The sequence below is a fragment of the Thermobia domestica genome, chromosome 3 (assembly GCF_964235325.1).
Source record: "Thermobia domestica chromosome 3, izTheDome1.hap1.1, whole genome shotgun sequence".
NCBI lineage: Eukaryota > Metazoa > Arthropoda > Insecta > Zygentoma > Lepismatidae > Thermobia > Thermobia domestica.
Genome location: NC_137456.1, coordinates 251,330,682 through 251,352,207, shown reverse-complemented (window position 1 = coordinate 251,352,207; position 21,526 = coordinate 251,330,682). Strand labels below are relative to the sequence as shown.

The window sequence follows — 21,526 nt, the reverse complement described above, 5'->3', positions numbered from 1 at the left end:
TCTTTCTGGTTTTTAAGTCAAGTGGAATGCAGAAGCAGCGTCTTTACTTTATGTACAAGTAAATGCATTAACCAATAACTAGGTTTCAAATGCGTACAGATGATAACGTTTTACGTTATTTACTTAGTTTCTGCAGCCCATTTTTTTCACATGTTACATACAATTGTCTTCATTTCACTTTATCTTGATGCACCTGTATTTATCACCCGTCTCCATCGAAGTGCAAAAACGTAAACTTTTTTTTTTTTTAATTTAAAAGTAGCAGTTAAGAATAATTTAAGGAAATAAGAAAAATATGTTATGTGCTGTTGTTGAGTGTTTGCCATAATAATATGCTCATTTTTGTTTATCGATCTTTCAAAACTGACAAATCATGTAACAGTTATTAATTTTCTTCCAGGTCGAGCAGTCGTACAAGAAAAACCCAAAGTTATTAGCTCAGTTACAGTACTGCGAAGAATCGGGAATACCTCTTGTAGTGATAGTAGGTGAAAGTGAACTTACACAGGGTATAGTGAAACTTCGAGATGTAACAACACGAGAAGAAACTAATGTTCCTCGTGAGAAACTAGCGGAAGAAATACGAAATCGCTTGAAACAGTTGAACAGTAGTGCAATTCCAAATCATATATCATAGGGCGCAGTGAAGCTTAAATAATGTACTGAGACTTTATAACTCATTATCATAAGTGTTCAATATGTTGTAAATGATGACTGATCAGTATTTTGTGAACGTCTGGAATGGAAGATTGTGTGATCTTAATTTAAAAAGCAGTGTAATTTTTGGTTCACTATAAAGAGCATGAATATTTCAATGCAAAGTAAAACTCAGGAACGAAACCTGGACCAGTGAAATGGTGTAATTTATTCCATAGTCTTGTACGAGATTACGTGAATTGTGATCCTACTCTGAAATATTCCCAGAAGTGATGTCTTGTTACCCTAATTTAAAAGAAAATAAAACCTCTCTATTTAAATGAGCAATATAATTGTTTATGAATACAGTTAAATAAATAAATTATTATTATTATAATTTTCAGTTTGCCTTGATAATGGCCAAAATAAATGATTTGATACCGCAAAGTAAACAGAATAATTACCTTTTGCAAACATTCTTGATTATAAGATTGTCCAATCAACTTCGTTACATTTGAGTCATTGTTCGTCAAGAGGGGGCCAAGGGTCCAGCTCGACTGTTTCACAAGTTACTGGTTATGTGCCAGATGTGAGTTGAATATCTTGTTTGGTTGCATGTATACGGCTTTTCAAAGAGAAGCCACTCAACTTCGCTCTGCATATGAAGCTGCAAATGTATTAGGTTTGCCCAGCATCTGGTCTTTTGGATAGTTGTGGAAAACATTTGACGTTGATAAGAGTATTTACTAATTAGTCGTCGTTGCATACTTCAGTATAGAAATATCTCGTGCATATCAAAAAAAAGTGTGTAGTTCAGGGAGGGGGGAGCTCACATTGATTACACCGTAACTACTTTGTGAATTCACCAATTCAATCAAACCTAGGGAGGCATGATTCGCACCTATGACATCGATGTGTGGATAAATTCAGTTGTTGCCACTGTGCTACTAGATCCAAAAATATGCACTTGCAAAGTTGGTCAAAATTTCGTAGATGAAAACTTTTGGGTATCTGTAGAGTTAATATCTCAACTGTATTATTTTTTTCCCCCAGTCTTATTTTTTGTTTTGCCACGGTTGGAAAACCCCTGCTTCAAATTTGGAAGCTATATAGTTTAACTTAGCTAGGAACTAATCCTAGCCCCAGACCCTCTCACACCTTATATTTCAGTTTTTGCTTCTGTCCTTCGCATAGCAAGAATAGGTTTATGGTATTATTTGCGCAATATTTAAACACCTTTCCCCCTTAGAATAATCATTTCATCAAAGGGAAATGATAAGAACCCATGTCGGCTGTCTTAGCTGTGTTCAAAAATTCATTTCAAGTGGTGCACCTATTTTCCCTGGTTGTGAGACTGACAACCTCGAAGTCATTTTTAAATATTGAGAGAGAGAGAGAGAGAGAGAGAAAATAGAAATTGCCCCCTCCTCTTGTTAAAACGCTGTGGCATATGCCCACTTGTTTCGAATGAGGAGTTTATATACCAAAATTCATATCCGTAGCATGTCTAGATAATCATATTATAAAGATTGTAACCTCGCCCTTTTTTCTCCTCTTCTAAGGGAAATATTAAGAAACGGTGAAACATGTGTCTAATTATTTTAAATAAGTCTTCCAAATACCGAATTTAATGTCTTAAAAAAAAAAAAAAATCGTCGTTCTGTAATAATTGTAATCCCTGTCCCCTTCTGCTTCTCGCTTCTTTTCTTACCTTCTAGTGCAGATATCAGAAAACACTGAAGCATGTGTTTTAATTATTTTAAATGAGAAGTTTATATGTCAAACTTCATGTTCCTAACCTTTAGAAATTTCGAGATATGGACATTTTAAGATAATTGCCAACCTTCTTCCCCGTCAAATTTTCAAAAAATTCCTCCTTAATGGTATAGTTCTGCTCACGTAAACCTAGACTGTGTTCCAAAGACTAAGACCTAGAAAATGACCCTAGATCCTTACGGATTCCCTTTAGATCTGAGTTTATCTGTATTTTTGCCACAATCACAGGTGGAAATTGAAGATTAATATTGCAGTATTACGGTAATTTTAAAGTTTCAAATTTGATACAGTATTTAAGTTTTTAATCTAAAACTATTTAAAGAGCGATGGAAGTAAGGGAAATATCAACTACGAATAGACCATAATGATTTAACCATCTGCATCACGCCATTTGTTAACTGTGTCACTGCCAATTCGAGTGTCCCTAAAAACATCGATATTATAGGGTAAAAAGCAAGAATATTTGAAATAACTTGCTATTTTCTGATGCAACATGTGATTCATCTTACTTATTCATGTTTTGTGTAGGAAGTTAAGAGGAAACTGGCCTAGTGTGTAAAACGTCTGGAGATTTCAAGAATTGAAGTAAAATCACATTTACTTGCAATATAAGTATTACAGCCTTCGTGCCACAGTTAAGATGTTAGAATATAATTACACTGAAACTAAACCAAGCGCATAAGGCGAGGTACTTTTCTTTTTTCTTTTTTTTTAACCTGGGCTGTTAAAACGATATTATTTTTAAGAAAAATTGATAGACTTTCTGTATTTTATTTTCTGTAACTTCAGCAGGTAACTTTGTAATTAGTATTCAAAATAATCGTACAAACACAAAGAGAAGAACCTTTAAAAGTATGACTCTTTATTTAAAAAAAAATAATAATTTATTTATTACTTCTCTCTGGAATGTGGGCCCCCTTGACTTCGTTATTGATAAACATCATGGGTGTGGGTGTTTTCAGAGTTCTCTTATTTCTCCTAGGTTCTTCATCCCATCATTATCATCCATCTCATCATCACAGTCTCCATTAGCCTTGGTGCATAATAGTGGAATGTTAAGACTTCGCTAAGCTCACTTCCACTTTCTTGAATTTTAGTGAATAATTTGAAGACAATAAATACCAAAAATGTAGAAAGTAAGCCACGTAATATCTAAGAAACATTGTTATAGGAAATAACAACGACGTTATAATTGTTGGGTGCCCGAATTTGTACACCATACAGAGGATCTTGAAAACAATGATTAGTTCATATAATATAGTTTTGTAGAACAGGGTTCTTACAAATCTGGAAAACAGGAAAAATGAAACAAAGGTCAAATGTCAGGGAAGATGGCGCTTAACCTGGAAATCAGGGAAAATTGGAGATTTTTCTCAGGAAATGAAACTATTATCCGTCTTACCTATTTGTTAAGATAGGCCAATAATTTAGTCAGTATTTGTTGAAAGAAGCACTATCAATAAATGAGTTTCGTTGAGTTTTAGGAGTTGTATTTATAGTATGTAAACTTTACTTCATATATCGTTGTACCCAACATTATTTCTAATATTAAGAATGTAATTTATGAAGATAGTTTGATTTGTTACAGTTCACGTTATAAATGGTTTCATTTCTTTCTGTTGGGAACATAATAGTGTAGAAGTACTATTAAGTAAATAAGGGTAATTTACTGCTGCTCAATGCTTTTTCACACCGTAAACATTTGTTTAGAATATATGATAAAATTTAATGCCGATGTCCAATGAAGAAGACTGAAGGCAAAGTCTAGAAGTTAAAAGTAATCTGAAAGGCCAAAGAATGTAGATATAGGATTCGGGCAGAAAAAAATTCATTGGGAAGCTTATAGATGTCAAGGAGGTAGACAAGTACCGTTTCTTCAGTGATTGTCAAAAATTTTTGATAGGCACTACTGAAAAAATACTCGAAAAATGTCTTTTTTAGATATCCTCTTACTTGTACCATTTCATGCCTTGATCCTAAGGTTTCCTTGCATAAACCTAAACTTGCCCTGGGTAAGGATGACGAAGTGCTTGGAAATACTCCATCAGTCGTTTCGTCTCAATGATGTTAAAGCAGAGCTAGTTCAGCAAGAGTTTAATTTTTTTTCCCCCAACAATCTAAAAGTGTGTTGGCGTCTTATTTTAATTCAGATGGAAGCAAAACAAATCTTGATGAGTTTTATAAATCAGTTCTAAGTGGCAAAAGTGAATTCAAACACTTATGAAGTCTTGTGAAAATGACATGGATTATTTTACATGGAAATACAACTATAGAGTTTGGTATTTCTATTAACAAAAATTTATTGATAGAAAATTTGCAAGAGGCTTCTTCAGTAGCCCAACGACAACTGGTAGATTGGCCTACATAGGTGAAATTAGATGTCTCAATGCTTCAGATCCAAAACTCTTAACTTCTGTAAAAGGTGCAAGAACAAGATACAATTCGGCTTAGGAAGAAAAGAGAAAATGGAAGGTCTCAGGCAGTATTTGGCTAAGGTAAAAGAACTAGAATAAAAGAGATGACTTAAGAAAAACAACGATTGGAATCAGAAGAAATTGAAAGTGAGATCAAAATTTTAAAGTAGTCAATCTAAGTAACCGAAACAAGTAGGCATAGCTATTATTGTTAAAAGTTTTTAAGTAGTGTTCCTACTTATTTAATATCATTTAAGTTCTTTTTGGATCAAAAGATCCAATATATTTCAGGCAAAAATTTTCTTGTAGGTCTTATATCTGGAGAATTACATGTAGTGTAGCCAAGCCCAAACTATCACTTAGCTCAGTATGATTTGCTTATTCCGTAAAAAATAAGAAAACTCGATTTAGGGTCAGTTCAAAAATTTTGTGGCCCCTGATCCAAAAAATTCAGTATATTTCATTCAATCAAAAATTTGCTTGTACAAGTTATATCTCGAGAACTACGTATAGTGTAGCCAACTCAGACTATCACTTAACTCAGTATGATACGCCTATTCCGTTAAAAAAAGGAAAAATAAACTCAATTTGGGGGCCGTTCAAAAATTTTGTAGCTCCTGATCCAAAGACTAATGATCGGCCAAGATCGCAATCTTTTGATGGATTGTTTGGATCATTCCTAAAATTCTTGTTACCTTTTAATATGTTGTATATGTATAACATAATAAATTTATGTTTTATTGTGATAACAATTAGGATCTATTGCAATAACTAAAAAAAAATCGGTACAAGAAAATAGAGGTTAGTCAATTGGCATGGGCAGCTGTAATGTTCGCTCCCCATAACTTTCATTATGTTAAACTTTCAAATGTTTTTGCGTCTGAGTGGGAAAAATTCACAATTTGCATTCTCATAGTTACATAATATACATTTACACATTATTTTGAAAAGTTTCTCGTTTTATTTTCTCATTTTATTGAATTCGAAGAAATATTGAATTACATTAAAGTATTGTTTTTTCGTTTGTTTACTAAATGTTTAGGAACGCGTCTTATTTTCTTCGAAATTAATAGAAGCAGTTTGTTGACTTTTTTTTTAAGAATTCTGAAGTTACAGCTGGTCATTGGGGTGAAAGGTGGCCAATTTCTTAGTTTTTTTTTTTTAATTTTAAAGAAATTTAACGTTAACGTGTAATATTATTTGAAGATGTCGTATAAAGTTTCCTCACTAGCTCAAAATAGCAATTCTTTGGTTAGCTGATGTTGGTTTGCTTGCCTACTATTATTAGCTTTTTATATGGATCTGCCTACTGTATAGTGTTGCAAATGGAAACTTGCTGATCTTTTGCAGTACAGGTTCAGAATCACTGGCCAAGTCTTTATTTAGCTTTTACAAACATTCATTATCAGTACACCATTATCTTATTAAATGTGGCGGATCAGGGAAAATGGTTGGTTTTGTACCTGGAAATCAGGGAAAATGATAAAAGTAATTTTGTATTAGAACCCTGTAGATGCTATTTGTTTCACTCTACTTTTTTGTTATAATTTGTTGATAATTTTGAAATGAAATGAAATCTTTTTGAGTTTTACGTTATGGCATCTAGGCTAAAGGAAACGGTGATAATGAGAAAATGAAAATGATGGGATGAAGAAAGTGGGAGAAAACGGGAGAACTCCGAGAAAACACGCACATGGTGTTTGTTTACCACAAAGCCCACTTGAGGCAAGGGACGCCACGTATTAGAAGTGAACAATCTACCACTGAGCCACGCAGCCCCTAATATTGGTAGTTTTTAATATTCTTTAAGTTCTTCACTAAAATAAAAAGAAAGTTGGGATGAGCTTAAGGAAGAGCTTTAAACTAAACAAAAATCTCTTCTCTTTTTTTAAATTAGACAAAACCAGTTGAGAATGCTCGAAGAGCATTACCAGAACGAAGTTAAAAAGAATTAATATTTTCGAAATTTATGTTAATTGTATACTAAATTTATTTGATTAAATTCAATAGAAATACATTTACATACTTGGAACCTCCGTATTAGAGATCTATTGTATTAGCTATATTGAGCTGTCAATTTTTATAACCGTATATATACCGAAAAAGCAGGTATAACCAGTGGCTACCGGTTAGTTACTATTAGTACCAAAATGTTCAGCATTCTCTTAGGTATTGATCAACACCAATATCACCTCTCTATGACTTACAGTTCCCGAGATATGGCTCCTTAAATCTCCCGAAATCGGAACTTTTTTGGCCAATATCTCCAGAAATGTAAGAGGGACGAGAAAAATTCCATCACTTTTTTCAGATAGTTCCTGATGCTCTAGCGAATGGGAGGCTCCAAATTTAAAAAACTCGCAAATAATATACACACACATGTAAAGACATAAAGAATTCAGTAACGAAGTTCTTAAGTTTGTTGAAAATATAGTCTAAATTTCATAACAATTCTATGCTTTTCCAGGAAAAGACATTTTAGTTTTTAAAGTGCAAGAATAATGCTGATGTTTCATTATGTGAAAGTATCCCTTGCGCATTTTTAAAATTAGTTGTCTCCGACGAATAGAAGGATTCTAAAAGCGTTCCTTCTTAGAATGTCAGTAAGTGATATTTATGTATATTTACGTCACTTGACGATTCATAATCATCCCACTCGCGCCAGTAAAAATAAATAAGAAATTTTACACCTTTGCTTCTCGTTTCTTTTCTTTCTTGAAGTAAATAATGTTGAACTAAAATCCACAATTCCATTCATGTTCTACTTAACAGTTACTCTTGTTTAATTGTCTCCGACTGATGTATTTATATCATATTTTTCTTTACATTGCACAGCTAATGCAATGCATGTTTCTGTTAGAATTCAAAAGATATTTTCAACCTTGGGATCATCAGAAGCAGTGTTCGAAGCGGAATAAAAGCAGAGGCGGTATATTTGCGATTTTCACTCGACATACCGGCCATTCAAATGTTGAAATTCAGTGAGGGTATGTTGCCTAAAAGACTGCATTTTTTATTTACATAATGACTGAAAATCATTGGAGAGCTCTGTAGTTACAGGGAGGCGACATGGAGAGCCTTTGATTCCCTGCCAACAACTTTCTGAGAAAAAATATCCCCTTGTGTTATGTTATAGAGAATTATACACGAAAATCCTCAAAAACCGAGTTTTTATATTAACAATTTCCTGCGGAAAAACTCCCGGCCCGCTCACTCGACTGAGAAGTATTCCAAACCCCCGAAAGATCCATCCCCACAGTAGACAATCCCTAAATCCGCCCATGCTCAAAAGACGACATTTATATCCATTAAGGCAAGAAGACATAAACATACATAAGAAAGAAACAACTCAGTATGCCACATCAAAATATAAACTAGGGAACTTCTTTGAAGACACCTTATTTTAAAGGCAAAAAGTAGGTAAAAGATAACAAAAATGTCGGTGTTGTCACCCTAAAAATTATTTCTGCATAAGAAATAAAATCTTTTTACGTGCTAAGCTATTCGTCAATAATTGTGGATAAAAATGGATTTATTAAAGGTATTTAGCATGTACTCTCCAGTGACGGTATGTCTTGATCACTGGAAAACCAAAGGCGGTATGCCTTCATCAATGAAAAACCAGAGGTGGTATGGCATATCACCGCATACCGTCTCACTTCGACCACTGATTGGAAGGTAAGATTCTAGCATTCTTTCATGAATTAAAATTCTTTTTGTCTTGAAATCATCTGACATGATACCTGCACTATCGCAAGACTATTATCTATCATAACATGAATTTGCATATACAGTGAAACCTGTCTATGTTGGCCACCATCGGTTCCATCGAAAAGTGGCCAACTTAGACAGGTGGCCAACTTACAGAAAATAAGTGTGATTTGTGTATTTTGAGAATAGGATTTCTAGTATTACTTGATAGTAAAATTTTAATAAGCAGTGGCACGACAGCTACTTATAAATAATGTATATAGAGTAATCATAAAAATATACAGTACTAGAAAATATTACTATAGTATGCAAGAGCGCCGATTTCTCTTTAAATTGGGGGGGGGGAGGCATTCAGATGCAGAAGGTATATATATGAAGATTTTAAGACAAATTGCACTCAACTTATACCAAATATTGTATACTCATAAATAAAATAAGGGCCACATGAGCTTTGTGGGGCCCGGGCCCGCTCGGTTCCCCCAGGATCGGTGCTCTTGATAGTATGTTTAATATATATGCATATCTTTCTCTTCCTGAAAACTAGTCTGGTACATTGGATTATTCGGATTGAAAACACAATAACACAAACAACCATGAAATAGAAGTGTATGTACGCAGTTCATTGAAATTGATATTATAGCACACTGAGTTATTCAGATTAAAAAGAAGAAAAGCTAAGTTATAAATTGAGAAATTCATATGCAATTTATATGACTTCTTTTCAGTTGTTACTGAATGGTGGTTCATTCTAGACATATTTGCTTTATTCTTTTTGGCAGATATGAACATTCTAATTTTGTAGTTAACTACTTCTTGATAAGGACCTACAAGCGTTTTCCTCGGAGCAAAGTATGTTTTGAGGGAATTCATATCTCAAAACCCCCGCTACCTTTCGACAAGCCGTCAGGCGCCAATTGACATGTTTGACTTTAACCTTGAAAATTTTCCGGAATTACTAAAACTCCCCACTGATGATAGGAGCCGATATAGCTAATGGCTTTACCAAAACAGACAGGGTAAACAAATACGTACAACCATTTCCTGGATTCCTGTACGTGCTTTTCTTATTCACATCTTCCTTCACCACCCTTTTATGAGGGTAGTGTTCTGGCCATTGACCTCCAAGAACAAATCGTGCGAATCTATGTTTCTTTGTGTCCAGTCACAAATACAGAACATCTGCCTCTCATATGGGAATTCGAAAGAGTTAAGAAAAATAACAAAACTGTATTTTTCGTGGCCAAGATACGCAGGTAAATTTACCATTATCATCATAGGGTAAACATTGCTTCAGTGTGGCCAACTTCCAAGATAGACAGGTGACCAACTTATAGAGTAGTAAGTAACGAATCTCTTATGCGAAAATGCAGGTTCGAAACGAACTAGGCCAAGATAAGCAGGTGGCCAACTTAGAGAGGTGGCCAAGTTGACAGGTTTCACTGTATATGGAGTAAGGAAAATTCGAATTGCACACATCACTCATGGTCCTTCTACATTAACTAAGGAAGGAAAGAATAACAATCAGTGATAAAAGTTTAGCGATAAACTGCATGGAAAATAAGACAATTATAAAACCCAAGTTCAGTGGTTCGAATCTTCGCAACGATCTGGGAACATTTACATGTAAAACTGTGGTGAAGAAAGAGCATTAAGAGTTGAGAGTGTTAGAAAAAAATCGTCTCATAATATAATCTACACCAAGAAACATTTGCTTTATGGCAAAAGAATCGTCTCTATCGGGAACAAATAAATTTGAGTAGTTCTGGGTTTGGCTGCTTTAAGCAGTATCGAGTGAAATTAACAGCAATGTGCTGTAGATAGAGTTGTTAACTGTCGAATAAAAAGCACGGTAAATCACAAAGAGTGTCTGCACAACAAATGGAAAGAAGTTTGTTTTGTGGTTTTGCTTTCTAATTTTCAACTTTGTAATTTGCTTAATGAAGATACATTTTTACTTTCGAGCGACGATAGGAGACAAGAAAAAATTGTGATCGTGAAAAGGTCGAATTCAGATTTCAACAAATTTACACGTTTCATGACCTCTACAATACGAGAAAGTAATCTTTGAATGTCTGTAAATCTGTTCACTCGCCTACAGGCCGTAGCGCCGTACCGTTCACCGTATCCTCACAAAATTTTATACTTCAGGTTTTTAAAAGATTCTTCAGTTCATTTTTCCAAATTTTCTTTCTACCGTTAAAATTGAGAGTAGTTTATTAAAGAGTGAAAAAAATATAAATGGATTTTCTCGAAAATGGCTCTAACGATTTTGTTTTTATTTTATATATCAATATTTCATTAACGATCTTATACCGAATCACTTCTGAGAAAAATCTTTGAAGCGTGATTTATTCTTGGGGCGAGCTTTTTCGAGTTATTTTCTTAAAACATCTGAGGCGATTTTATTCCTTATTTCTTAAATATACTTTTCACTAATAACTATAATATATAAATTACTTTTTACATAAATACCTATAAGCGGTAATGTTCCCTTGGGGTAAATTTTCTTCGGGCGAAGGTTTCCGAAAACGACATTTAATTTTGTTAGTATTCCACACACACACACACACACACACACACACACACACACACACACACCCCTGTTTGTCTACCCTACAAAAGGCGTATGCGAGCTGGGCCATAGGAAAACCGAGTATGCACTCATATCTGCTTTATTAATGGAGCTATTTTCATGATACGCTCCCAAAAGTTGCGTCATCGATAAAGCTACATTTCCAGAAGCACCAGAATGCAGTATCTCGACCATGACTGGTTACGTACAAGTGAGCACCCAAACCAACTGGGCATTTGCAAAACGAGTAAATGTAACAAACGAAGACACTAACAAACAAACAAAGATATTGTGTGTAAAATGTGTGAAATGCGAGTTCAGTGAGTAAATTTGAGCAATGCAATTAGAGCAATTCCTTTAAACACTAGTTAACTTTGTAACAAATGAAACACATGGATTAATGCTGTTGACTTTCTTGGGTCCTCCAATTTCCTTCCACATTTCCCTTCCACCAATTATTTCATAATCATTCACTATCATTAATCACACGTCTATTATAAGCTATAGAGTATAACTAAGGGATGTAAAACTAGAAATTTCATTTCATTTCGAATGGAATAGCGCATTGATTCCATCCCCCGGAAAAGTTTTTTTGTGGTGGACAACATCGTTTCCATGGGTTTTCTCGGAGTACTCCCATTTCCTTCCACATTCTCATTCCACTAATTCTTCCATCATCATTCACTTGCCTTAGTCATCGTCTCCCTTAACCTAACGGTCACAATCGTGGGATGTTAAACTGTAAGATTTTATTTCATTTTGAAATGGAATGGCGAGACTAAAGTAGGGTTACATCTGTTTGTATGTTTGATGAAGGTTATTGTTTCTTTCTGCACCGAGGCTGTATGAGACGGAGACCTATAGTTCAAGGTTGAATCCGAACCACTATAATAGTTCAGATTTTATAATTGCTTCCATGAGACAATGTGACCAAAGAGGCACGTGCCAACTACAAAGCCAGCGGGAGAACAATATTGTATGCCTACAAGAAACACCGAAACAAGATACATTATTCATACCAGGTGGGAGACCCGGGTTCCCGGCGAGAGCTCATGTGATTCGGATTCCATTTTAATCAGTAGGTCTCGTCTCATATAGCCTCGCTGCTGATAGGAACGTTAAACGAAAAATCAACTTCACTCAACTATTCTTACCATCGAATTTAATATTTTTGTTATAACGTCGAAAATGAAGTACTAAACGGCAAGAATACTGGAAAACAAGATAGAATATAAAACACTAAAACGAAACAGGCAGTAAGTTTAAAATTGACAAGGGAGGGATTTTAAAATGTTAAGACATTATCATGTTACTTGCACTAACACTTAGCAACAACACACAAATATACTATTATACTATTGAACTAATATACTATTAGTTCATATACTATGACTAATATACTATTGAACGTCGTAATCTTGTATCACTTAAAGTTTCTGTTGCTCTGGAATATTATAATATATATGTCTAATCGAATCAATTTATCTATTTTACTATTTTATCCGTAGTAACTATGAAACAAACAATGGCATATGCTAATACGCAATGTTCTCAATTTTAACGCGAATGATTAGCAATAATCTGTGCCTTCACTTTTTTGACAACTTTTTTTTTATCCGTCTGTCTTCACATATTTACAGTACTCTTACAGATTTTTTTTACTTCGATCTCTCCATGAATTCCATATATTTGCTCCCATGGGATTCAACTGTTAATTTAATGAGAGAATAGCGAGATCATTGGAATCCAAAATTAGTGACCAACAAAACTTGATCCCTGGCTTCTACATGTGCACCATTGTTCTCTCGGCTTTCTGTCCTACCGGCTTGCTTCAAAGACTCACTGCCCTTACGAACTATTGCGAAACTCAAATGCTACTGAATGATTCATATAAGCATTATATAACTATCTATGAGATTTCGTAGTTGACTTCCCAACTTCAGGGAACAAAACCTAATTGCAACATTCTATTCATTATTATAATAGTAACAGTAATAATAATAATATTAATGTGTAACTCTGTTACTGCTCAACTACTGACATTTGCGCTAGCCACTTGATAGATATATACTTTCAGTTAAGTTGATTTTGAGTTTAACATCCCTTTAAGCAGCGAAGCTATATGAAACGGAACCTACTGATTAACGTCGAATCCGAACAACATGAGCTCCCGCCTAGAATCGAACCCGGTCACCCACTCCAAAGGCGAGCACGATAACCGCTTAGCCACGAAGAAGCTCATAGACATATTTGCTTTCGGTGTAGATTTCATTTCTCTATTGCAAAATAACTCAATTCGTTATATATTGGCGCACTGTATTTGTATATACATAAATGTACTACCTCAGTCTCTTGCATCATTACAGGATAAAATTAATGTGAAATTTGTAGTACCTAGACAAAATCCTATTTTTTCAATATAATCCTCCTGCTCCGCCATTACATACTTCAATGTCACCACCACAACTAGAGAAAGATCAGAAGTCTAACCTCAACGTCGTAGAATCTCCACACCAGCAGAAAATTCCTGTTTAAAACTATTTTTCTTCCCTGACCAATAAAATGGCAGAGCCCTATTTAATAGTTGCAGAAACCAGTTTGTATAACCAAAATAGAAAGAGCAATTAAGGGAATAAGTGACGAAACAAAAAAACTATTAGAACGGGGTGAAGTATAGAGGAAAACAGGGGACACCACGAAAACTCCAACAAAATCCACAACAGAAGATCAAATACTGGACTTCGCAATATGCAGAAAGCGTAGGTACTGTGATTCTACCTATTTTAAACGTCCAAAAAGCGAATAGGGCCAAGCGTTGTTCAGGAGTCAAAGATCAAGCAATTCTAATGACAGAACAAAGCCTATAAATAGTCACTAAATTACGCAGACGAACAGTGCTATTGGAAACCGGATCCCACATTTTCATCTGGCCTTTCGAATATTTACTTCCTGATGTTCAATTAATACCACATAAAACAGCGGTTAAAGCGATATGAAATAAAACATTACCTTGAAATATGTAGCAATGGTATCATTCAAAGTTAGGAAACGACATTCATTACTTTCGTATGAGGAAGAAATCATGTATTCCAGTTATTTTTAGTTTAGACTTGCTTAAACGCTTATCTTACAATCGATTTAACAAAGAATCTTATATCTCTATTTAAAAATCATAAGAAGCCAACATTACCAGAAAAGGACCAGGAAAACATTTTATCACAACACACCACTCATATACTTAGACAAAGACAAGCTTGCTCTTTTATCGACAAACGCATTGCGTTAGTTCAACTTTTGCACGCATTTATTCCGGTAATAGCAAAAAAGACAGATTGAAGATTATTCATCTTTCTTCGTATCGTTTCTCTACGACTTCCTTGACAAGGTAAACAACATGACTTAATTTCCAATCCAAATAATTATCCTGTAACTTTAAGGAAAAATACGTCAGTGGTGGACCTTGTGGCATGCCAGGATTAATCTTTTCCAGCAATGAAAGCGTACAAAATAGAAGAAAATAAAAATTGTACAGGAAAAGAGGAGGTTGTCATTTCTTTGAAGAATAGATAAAATTTTTCAAAATTGATGTTTTTGATATTAATCGTAATCTAGACCAGTCGCAGAAACAGGCCATTCATGAGTTATTATACAAATATAAAAATGTTTTTATACACTCTGGACGGAATTGGACATTATAGGGGCTACAATCACAAAATAAGAATCCCTAAATCGGCAGTGTTCTCCAAATCTTGCTCCATCCGAAAAACCGCTGGTACATGATCTTCAAGGTCAATCACACAAGAAAATCTTACAAAATTCTCATATGCGTGATGGGTCATTAAACTACCACGCAAGCTCTCTTAATTGCAACTAGGATGATTTTACATTGATTAACGAATAAGATCTTTTGCCGATGACATCGTGCTGGTAGGTTACAGTCTTCAACAATAGCTATCGGAATTTTATTTTAAAAATTAAAAAAGTTTTGTACTTCACCTAAGACAAATTTATTTTACTCACAGCTGAATGCTTTCGGATATTTAGTATCAGGCAATTCTATTAAAATCTTTGCAAGAAAGCCAAAAATACAGAATTCAAGATTCCACCAAAAGTGAATTTTGCAAAGGTTTACGGGTTTATGTTCCTACTTACTGGCACGTATCAAGGATTTTGCCATGAAAATAGAACCTTTTTAACAAATGTTTCCACAACAATATTTGTACTTTTCAAATAATCTTGTGGATTATGTTCCTGGTGTGGAGGCTGTAAGGTTCCGTACCTCAGGTGTAAGCAAATACTATAAAGCATACTTCATTAACGAGCACGTGTTTTCTATTCAAAACATAATCACCAACAGACGGTGGAAGGAGGATACCAGAAAGACGCAAAGTTGGTTCCGAAGGGAATCGAAGATGGCCAACCCTCTCCTCACGAACTTTCTTTCAGAGGACAGCCATAAAAGAAGACCTCAAGTGGAGAGAAGAATAAGTGCCAGTGCTGATCGCTAACCTTCTTAAACTATTCCTGAAATCGTTTTGTGTTAAGGAGATTTCCTTAAATCCAACTTCTGAAGCCGTAATAGGCAAAGGAATATTTCTATAACTACCTGCACCGGAGCACGTATAAGCAGAGAGATACAACTATACTATCTTCTAAAACTACGATAGGTAAGAAAGATATCCTTTAAATCACCACCCTAGGCCGCTGTAGGATAGAAGATTTTACCTTTTAATCTTAAGCTACTTATCACCATCGACTTCGGTAGAGGCAAAAGCATTACAGCTAAGCCGCATGGTGTTGCTACTGTCGTTGTAACCATAACACCGATCTGAAAATAAGCTATCAATTATTTATTTCAAACTAATTTACGGCTTTAAACTTGTTCCAGAGGCATATTGAAACGGGTGTCGCATGGATATTGCTCTCAATAGATTTGCGTGCACCGGAATATATTCACTGAACTATCGGATATTTACAAACCCGACTATCTGTTCGCAAACTTAAATTGGTGTTGCAAGATGATACACTAGACCTACCTGTGAAGACCCACAATGTTCAACTTCATTAGGGGTGGAGGAAAAAGGGGGATACTTCTTGTTTTTTGTCTGCAGCGAATCCATGTTCTCCACATATGACCGAGAAATCGGAATCTTCTCGTCCATTAACTAGTAAAGAGCTCTCCATTAGTGAACAGTTATAATCATTGACAGAAAATCGCAAGTGGCGTTTAGCGTTCGGCCTGGGTAGAGTTCGATACCATATAAGAGGCAAATTGAAAGAAAAAGTGACTTCAGCAAACGAAATAGCAAAGTAACAAGAAGCTAATGAACCACCACACGGACAACCAGAAAATATTAACAGCAAAGCCCCATTAAATGTATAATTTGTGGTGAAACGTTCAATGAAGGCTGGGTGTAGTGTGAATCCTGCGATGGCTGGGTTCATGAAACCACCTCAATTGAATCAACGGATATCCATTACACATGTTACCACTGTTAGCTTCGTGGGTAGGATTTCTTGTTGTTCCTTCTAGGTGTAAATATCATGTTTTTCAAACATGTTACGTATTCGTTAGTGCTCGCAAATATTCCAAATATGTGAAATTTAGCGATCTGTATTGCCATTTGTTTATTTCATTATTTTAGCATTTATGTCAATATGTTCAGTTTGTTAATAAAGTTCACATTCCATATTTCAGGTTTATTTCGAGGTAATTTTACATCTTTTTACCAAGAGGCAGTTCAATGTTTTAAAATGTCCGGGGCTACCTTCTTTCCCCTAAAGATGTGAACTAATATTCACATGTTTATATTTCCAGGTTTACTTTCGGAAAATGCTTAGCACTCTTGAGTTAGGTACTAATTTGTGCAAAACAAAAAGTTGGACACCAGTCAAGTCCCCTCCTGAAATTGGTGGAGGCAGTGCTCCCTTACACCACCCTTCCGCCTTGTTACGGCACTACGAATTTTATGAATACTGATGCAGGGACGACCATGTTTTCAATGATTTTGTATCCATTCAGCACAGGTTGCTAGTATAGAACAGATAATTAGGCCCAAATGAAGATCAATAATACAGTGAGACCAGCTAGATTCACTTCTTCCACTCTTGAATAAAATTCACAAAACATGGTTACTTCCCTTTGCAGTATTGCTACATGATTTGCTATATTTATGCGATGTGCATTGTTAAATCAGTGTACAAAAGCATTTTTCTCGCTACAAGTTAATGTCGCAAAAGACCAACCAAAGATACAAATATCTACCAGGACAAACTATATAAAATCAATAGATTTCGTTCTGAAACAATCACAGGAAAATATGGATGTTATCAATATGGTTGTTTAGCATGTGGAAAACATTTTAGATATCAATGTTCAGCTAGGAGCGCACAATGTAGGGATTGCAACGAATATAATCATTTTGCACACTATTGTCCAAAAGGTATACAAATAGGTACATAAGAAGAATCAATGAGTTGTCTGATGAAGATATTCAGAAGGAAGACAAGATCTTCATCCTTACTGAATTACAGAAGAATTAGATGACAGAAGCAAATACGAATGTAGAAGATGAACGAAATTTTAGTTCAGTGGAGATTTTATGTTAAGCTCCATTCAGGTAGCCAATACAGAGAAGAAAATATGTTCACTAGTAATTAATCGAATTTAATTGGTAAAACGAAATTCAGGGGTTAAACACGAGAATCTTGAACCAGAAAATCGATAACAGAGGAATCAGGTCTGTAGACACACCGACACACCGACAAACAGGTAGTAGAAATGGAATACCTTAGTATGAGTCAGGGAATACGTACAAGGTCAACAATAATAGAAGAAAGAATACAAATAATAGAAGTCCAAAACAAATATGGTAAACAGGTGAGAACAGAAAATAAAGTTACGAAAGAAAGAAACAGAAGAAAACAATACAGAAATGTAGATAGTAAAATAATAAGAATGTGTAAAAATAAAAGAGAAGGCGAAGATATAAAGGGATTAGTCAAGAAAAAAGATGTAGAGGATAAGTATAAAGAAATGATACAAAAAGATGATGGATGGAAGTCTGAAGAATTAAAGCAAACCGTTGAGACACAGGTGAAAAAGAGAGTCAGAAAGAAAAGGAATGCGTACAAGTTTACTTTTGGCGCACCACTAGAAACAATTGTTAAAACTTATAATTCTTTTACTAATTTCCTTCTTATTATCCCCTAAAAGGTTTCCCTTGGCGACATGAAAATGTCTCACTTGGCATAGATAAAATACAGGGATGAATAATTAAATATTATAGTGCAAAAACTCAAACCAACCTGCCTTAGGTGGCCATTAAAACACGAATGCTATCCACTCGGGTCAGGGAAGAATAAAGCTGGTGGGTCCGTACGCTAGCGCGGGAGTGCGTCCGAAAGGAACAAGTCTGTCAGCAGTCGGGGATATGTGCGCAAGCCAAGATGAAAAGGAATGGGTTTTGTCAATGGTACGAATTTCAATAGCACTTGTAATTTTTTTTCCAGTAACGTTGCACTTGAACATATAAAATACAGGTTTTTTACATTGTGCAAAAATATGCTGCCAGTGGAAAATAACATCTAATAGTGCCATCTTTTATATACACTCACTTATTATATCCGGCGTAAATCACTTGTGATCATTTTATACTAGAACACTACACTTGTAAACCTATAATACAAAGTATTACTTTGTATTTCATTCTGTCGCCATTTGTTCCTTATAAACATGCCTATCCATACAAAGAATTGAATTTTACATGTAAATAGTTCAAAGTGTCGTGCGCCAAAGCTACACCTGCACATAAGAATGAGATACAGGTGAAGACGGGGGTTAAGAGGGAAAGAAGCTGCAAAAAGGAGTGAAAAGGGAGAAATTTTTGTATGATGGTTATTAGTAGCGAAAAATACATTAATGAAGTGCCATCTGACAAAGTAGAAGAAGAGAAGAAAACGGAAAAAAAGTTCTGATATAAAACAGTTGAATATTTGTTGTTTGTAGTTGAAAGATAAAGTGTTGAATGTTTGTTGATTTCGGCTTCTATTGCCTATTATTTCGTGTGCTTGAGGGAACTCAAACAATGTTTTCGAATATCGTAGCTTTTGATATGTTAATAGTATTGAGTGAAGTCTGGAGAATTATCGCGAGGCTGCGCGGCTATATGATCAACGGTTTCTCAATCGTGCTGGGCAGTCGAGGAAATCGTTTCGTCTTGCACTTGGTGTGCAGAGGACTGGGCATGTCCCTTCTCAACACAAAAGACGTCAGCAGATCAGGCGCCGTGTTTAGGATAAACGGTCTCCCGGCATCCTTGCTGCAGTCCATGTGGTTCCCCAAATCTCGAAAACACGATTCGCCAGGGATGCTGCGATAAGCAACATGACGGTTTGGAGGATTCTGCTCAACAACGTGCTCCATTTTGACCATGTTCATCTGAATCAGGAACTCCGAGAACAAGAGTTACATATCCGTCTAGTTTTGTCAGTGGATGAGTGCCAGGAAACCCATGTTTCCACCGGGACATTCTGTGGACGGATGTCGCAACCTTCAAGAGTAATGGAGATGTCAGCATACACAACGCACACTACTGGTCCAGTTTGAATCCTTTTTTTTTTTGAAGTGTCTACGTGCACTACGAACAGAGAAAAATGCCTGTGCCGGTGGACTGATAGTAGCAATTCAACTTCAAATAACAGACGTAGATCCCAAACCGCAGAATTTAACGATAAGTGTTTCCCGTTAAAGTTGTTTCTATTTCAATAATACTTCCAAAGAAATCGAAATTGATACCAATTTCCATTTGAAATTTTGGAGTTGACCACCGTGGATGTATCCCCGCTACGCCAATTGATATAGAAGCATCACCATTGATTCTTCACGTACGATTTGGTCATTCAGTTTTTTGTTGTTGTTTGAAGTGTCTGCGTGTACTACGAACAGAGGAAAATGACTGAGATGGCAATTGGTCTGAAGTGGCAATTCAACAAATAACATAAGTAGATACCGAACCGTAGAATATGACGAAAAGTGTTTCCCGTAAAAGTTGTTTCTTTATCAGTAATACTTTCAAAGAAGTCGAAATTGATACCAGTTTCCATTAAAAATTTTGGAGTTAATCCCTTTGATGCATTCCCGCTACGCCACTGGATATGGGAGTATCACCATTTTATTCTTCAGATACGATTTAGTCATTCATTTTCTGTTTGAAGTGTCTCCGTGCACTATGAACAGAAAAATGAGTTTACCTGGTTGTCTGATAGTAGCAATACAACAAATAATAGACGTAGATCCGAAACCGTAGAATTTAACGAAAAGTGTTTCGCGTAAAAGTTAATTCTTTTTCAATATTACTTCTAAAAAATCGAAATTGATACCATTTTCCATTAAAAAATTTTGGTGTTGACCCTCTTGGTGTATTCCCGCTACGCCACTGGATATGGAAGTATCACCATTTGATTCTTCATGTACCATTTGGTCATTCATTTTTTGTTTCCAGCGTCTACGTCACTAGAAGCTGAGAAAAATGTCTAAGACTGGTGGTCTGATACACCCTCTTCCCCTCCCTACATTGGACCGTCAAACTAAAATGATAAAAGTCATCCCAGGTCCGAACTTCATCCATGTTGAAAATTTGAATGAGATCGGTTTGGTGATTCCAAAGTTATGAGGTTTTACTAGTATATACCCGCTTCGCTGAGTGAAATGAAAATTTAAATGCACAATTCCGTGTCTCATGTGTTCTGTACCCGTGAAATATGCTGTTTTCGTTTTTAATGGCATCGAATTAAACGACATCGGAAAGATTATTGATCACCTCGGCGATCCCGAATACCACGTATTCGACGCTAATATTAATCATTTTTGATCATTTCATTATCTCCCAAGCTACGGGGCTGAGTTTGGTTTCAAACGGGATCGGAAGTGTCATTCTTCATCTCAGTGACCCTAAAAACTACGGATCAGACACTAGTGTCGGATAATTTTGAACATTTATATATATATATATATATATATATATATATATATATATATATATATATATATATATATATATATATATATATAGCATCCTCTTCTTTCATGTTGTGCGGCACGGCATTGGATGTGTTACCGGTCATCTCAGTGACCCAGGAAACTATGGATTCGACACTAATATGGGTTATTTTTTATTTCCCTCTCCCCCTCTCAGAAGACGCGCGGCTGAATTTGGAATTAACACCATACGAAGTGTCATTGTTCATCTCGGCGATCCCAGAAACTATAGATTCAACACTAATTTCGAATCATTATATCCCCCTTCCCCTTGTTGCGGCCTATGTCATCGGAAGTATCACTGTCCATCTGAGCGACCCCAAAAATGTGGATTGAGCACTAATATCTGTCATTTCGACCATTTTTAAACGTTTTACT

General features: G+C 35.4%; 1 protein-coding gene across 1 annotated transcript in view; it reads left to right on the top strand.

The window, feature by feature from the left end:
• Nucleotides 1-1,033, top strand: part of HisRS (histidine--tRNA ligase) — a 52,626-nt gene extending 51,593 nt beyond the window's left edge. Inside the window, exon 9 of the mRNA XM_081752277.1 lies at nt 401-1,033. Within this exon, the coding sequence (XP_081608403.1) occupies nt 401-637 (237 nt within the window). The 3' untranslated portion in view covers nt 638-1,033. The remainder of the gene's footprint in view (nt 1-400) is intronic.
• The last annotated feature ends 20,493 nt before the right edge of the window (nt 1,034-21,526 follow it).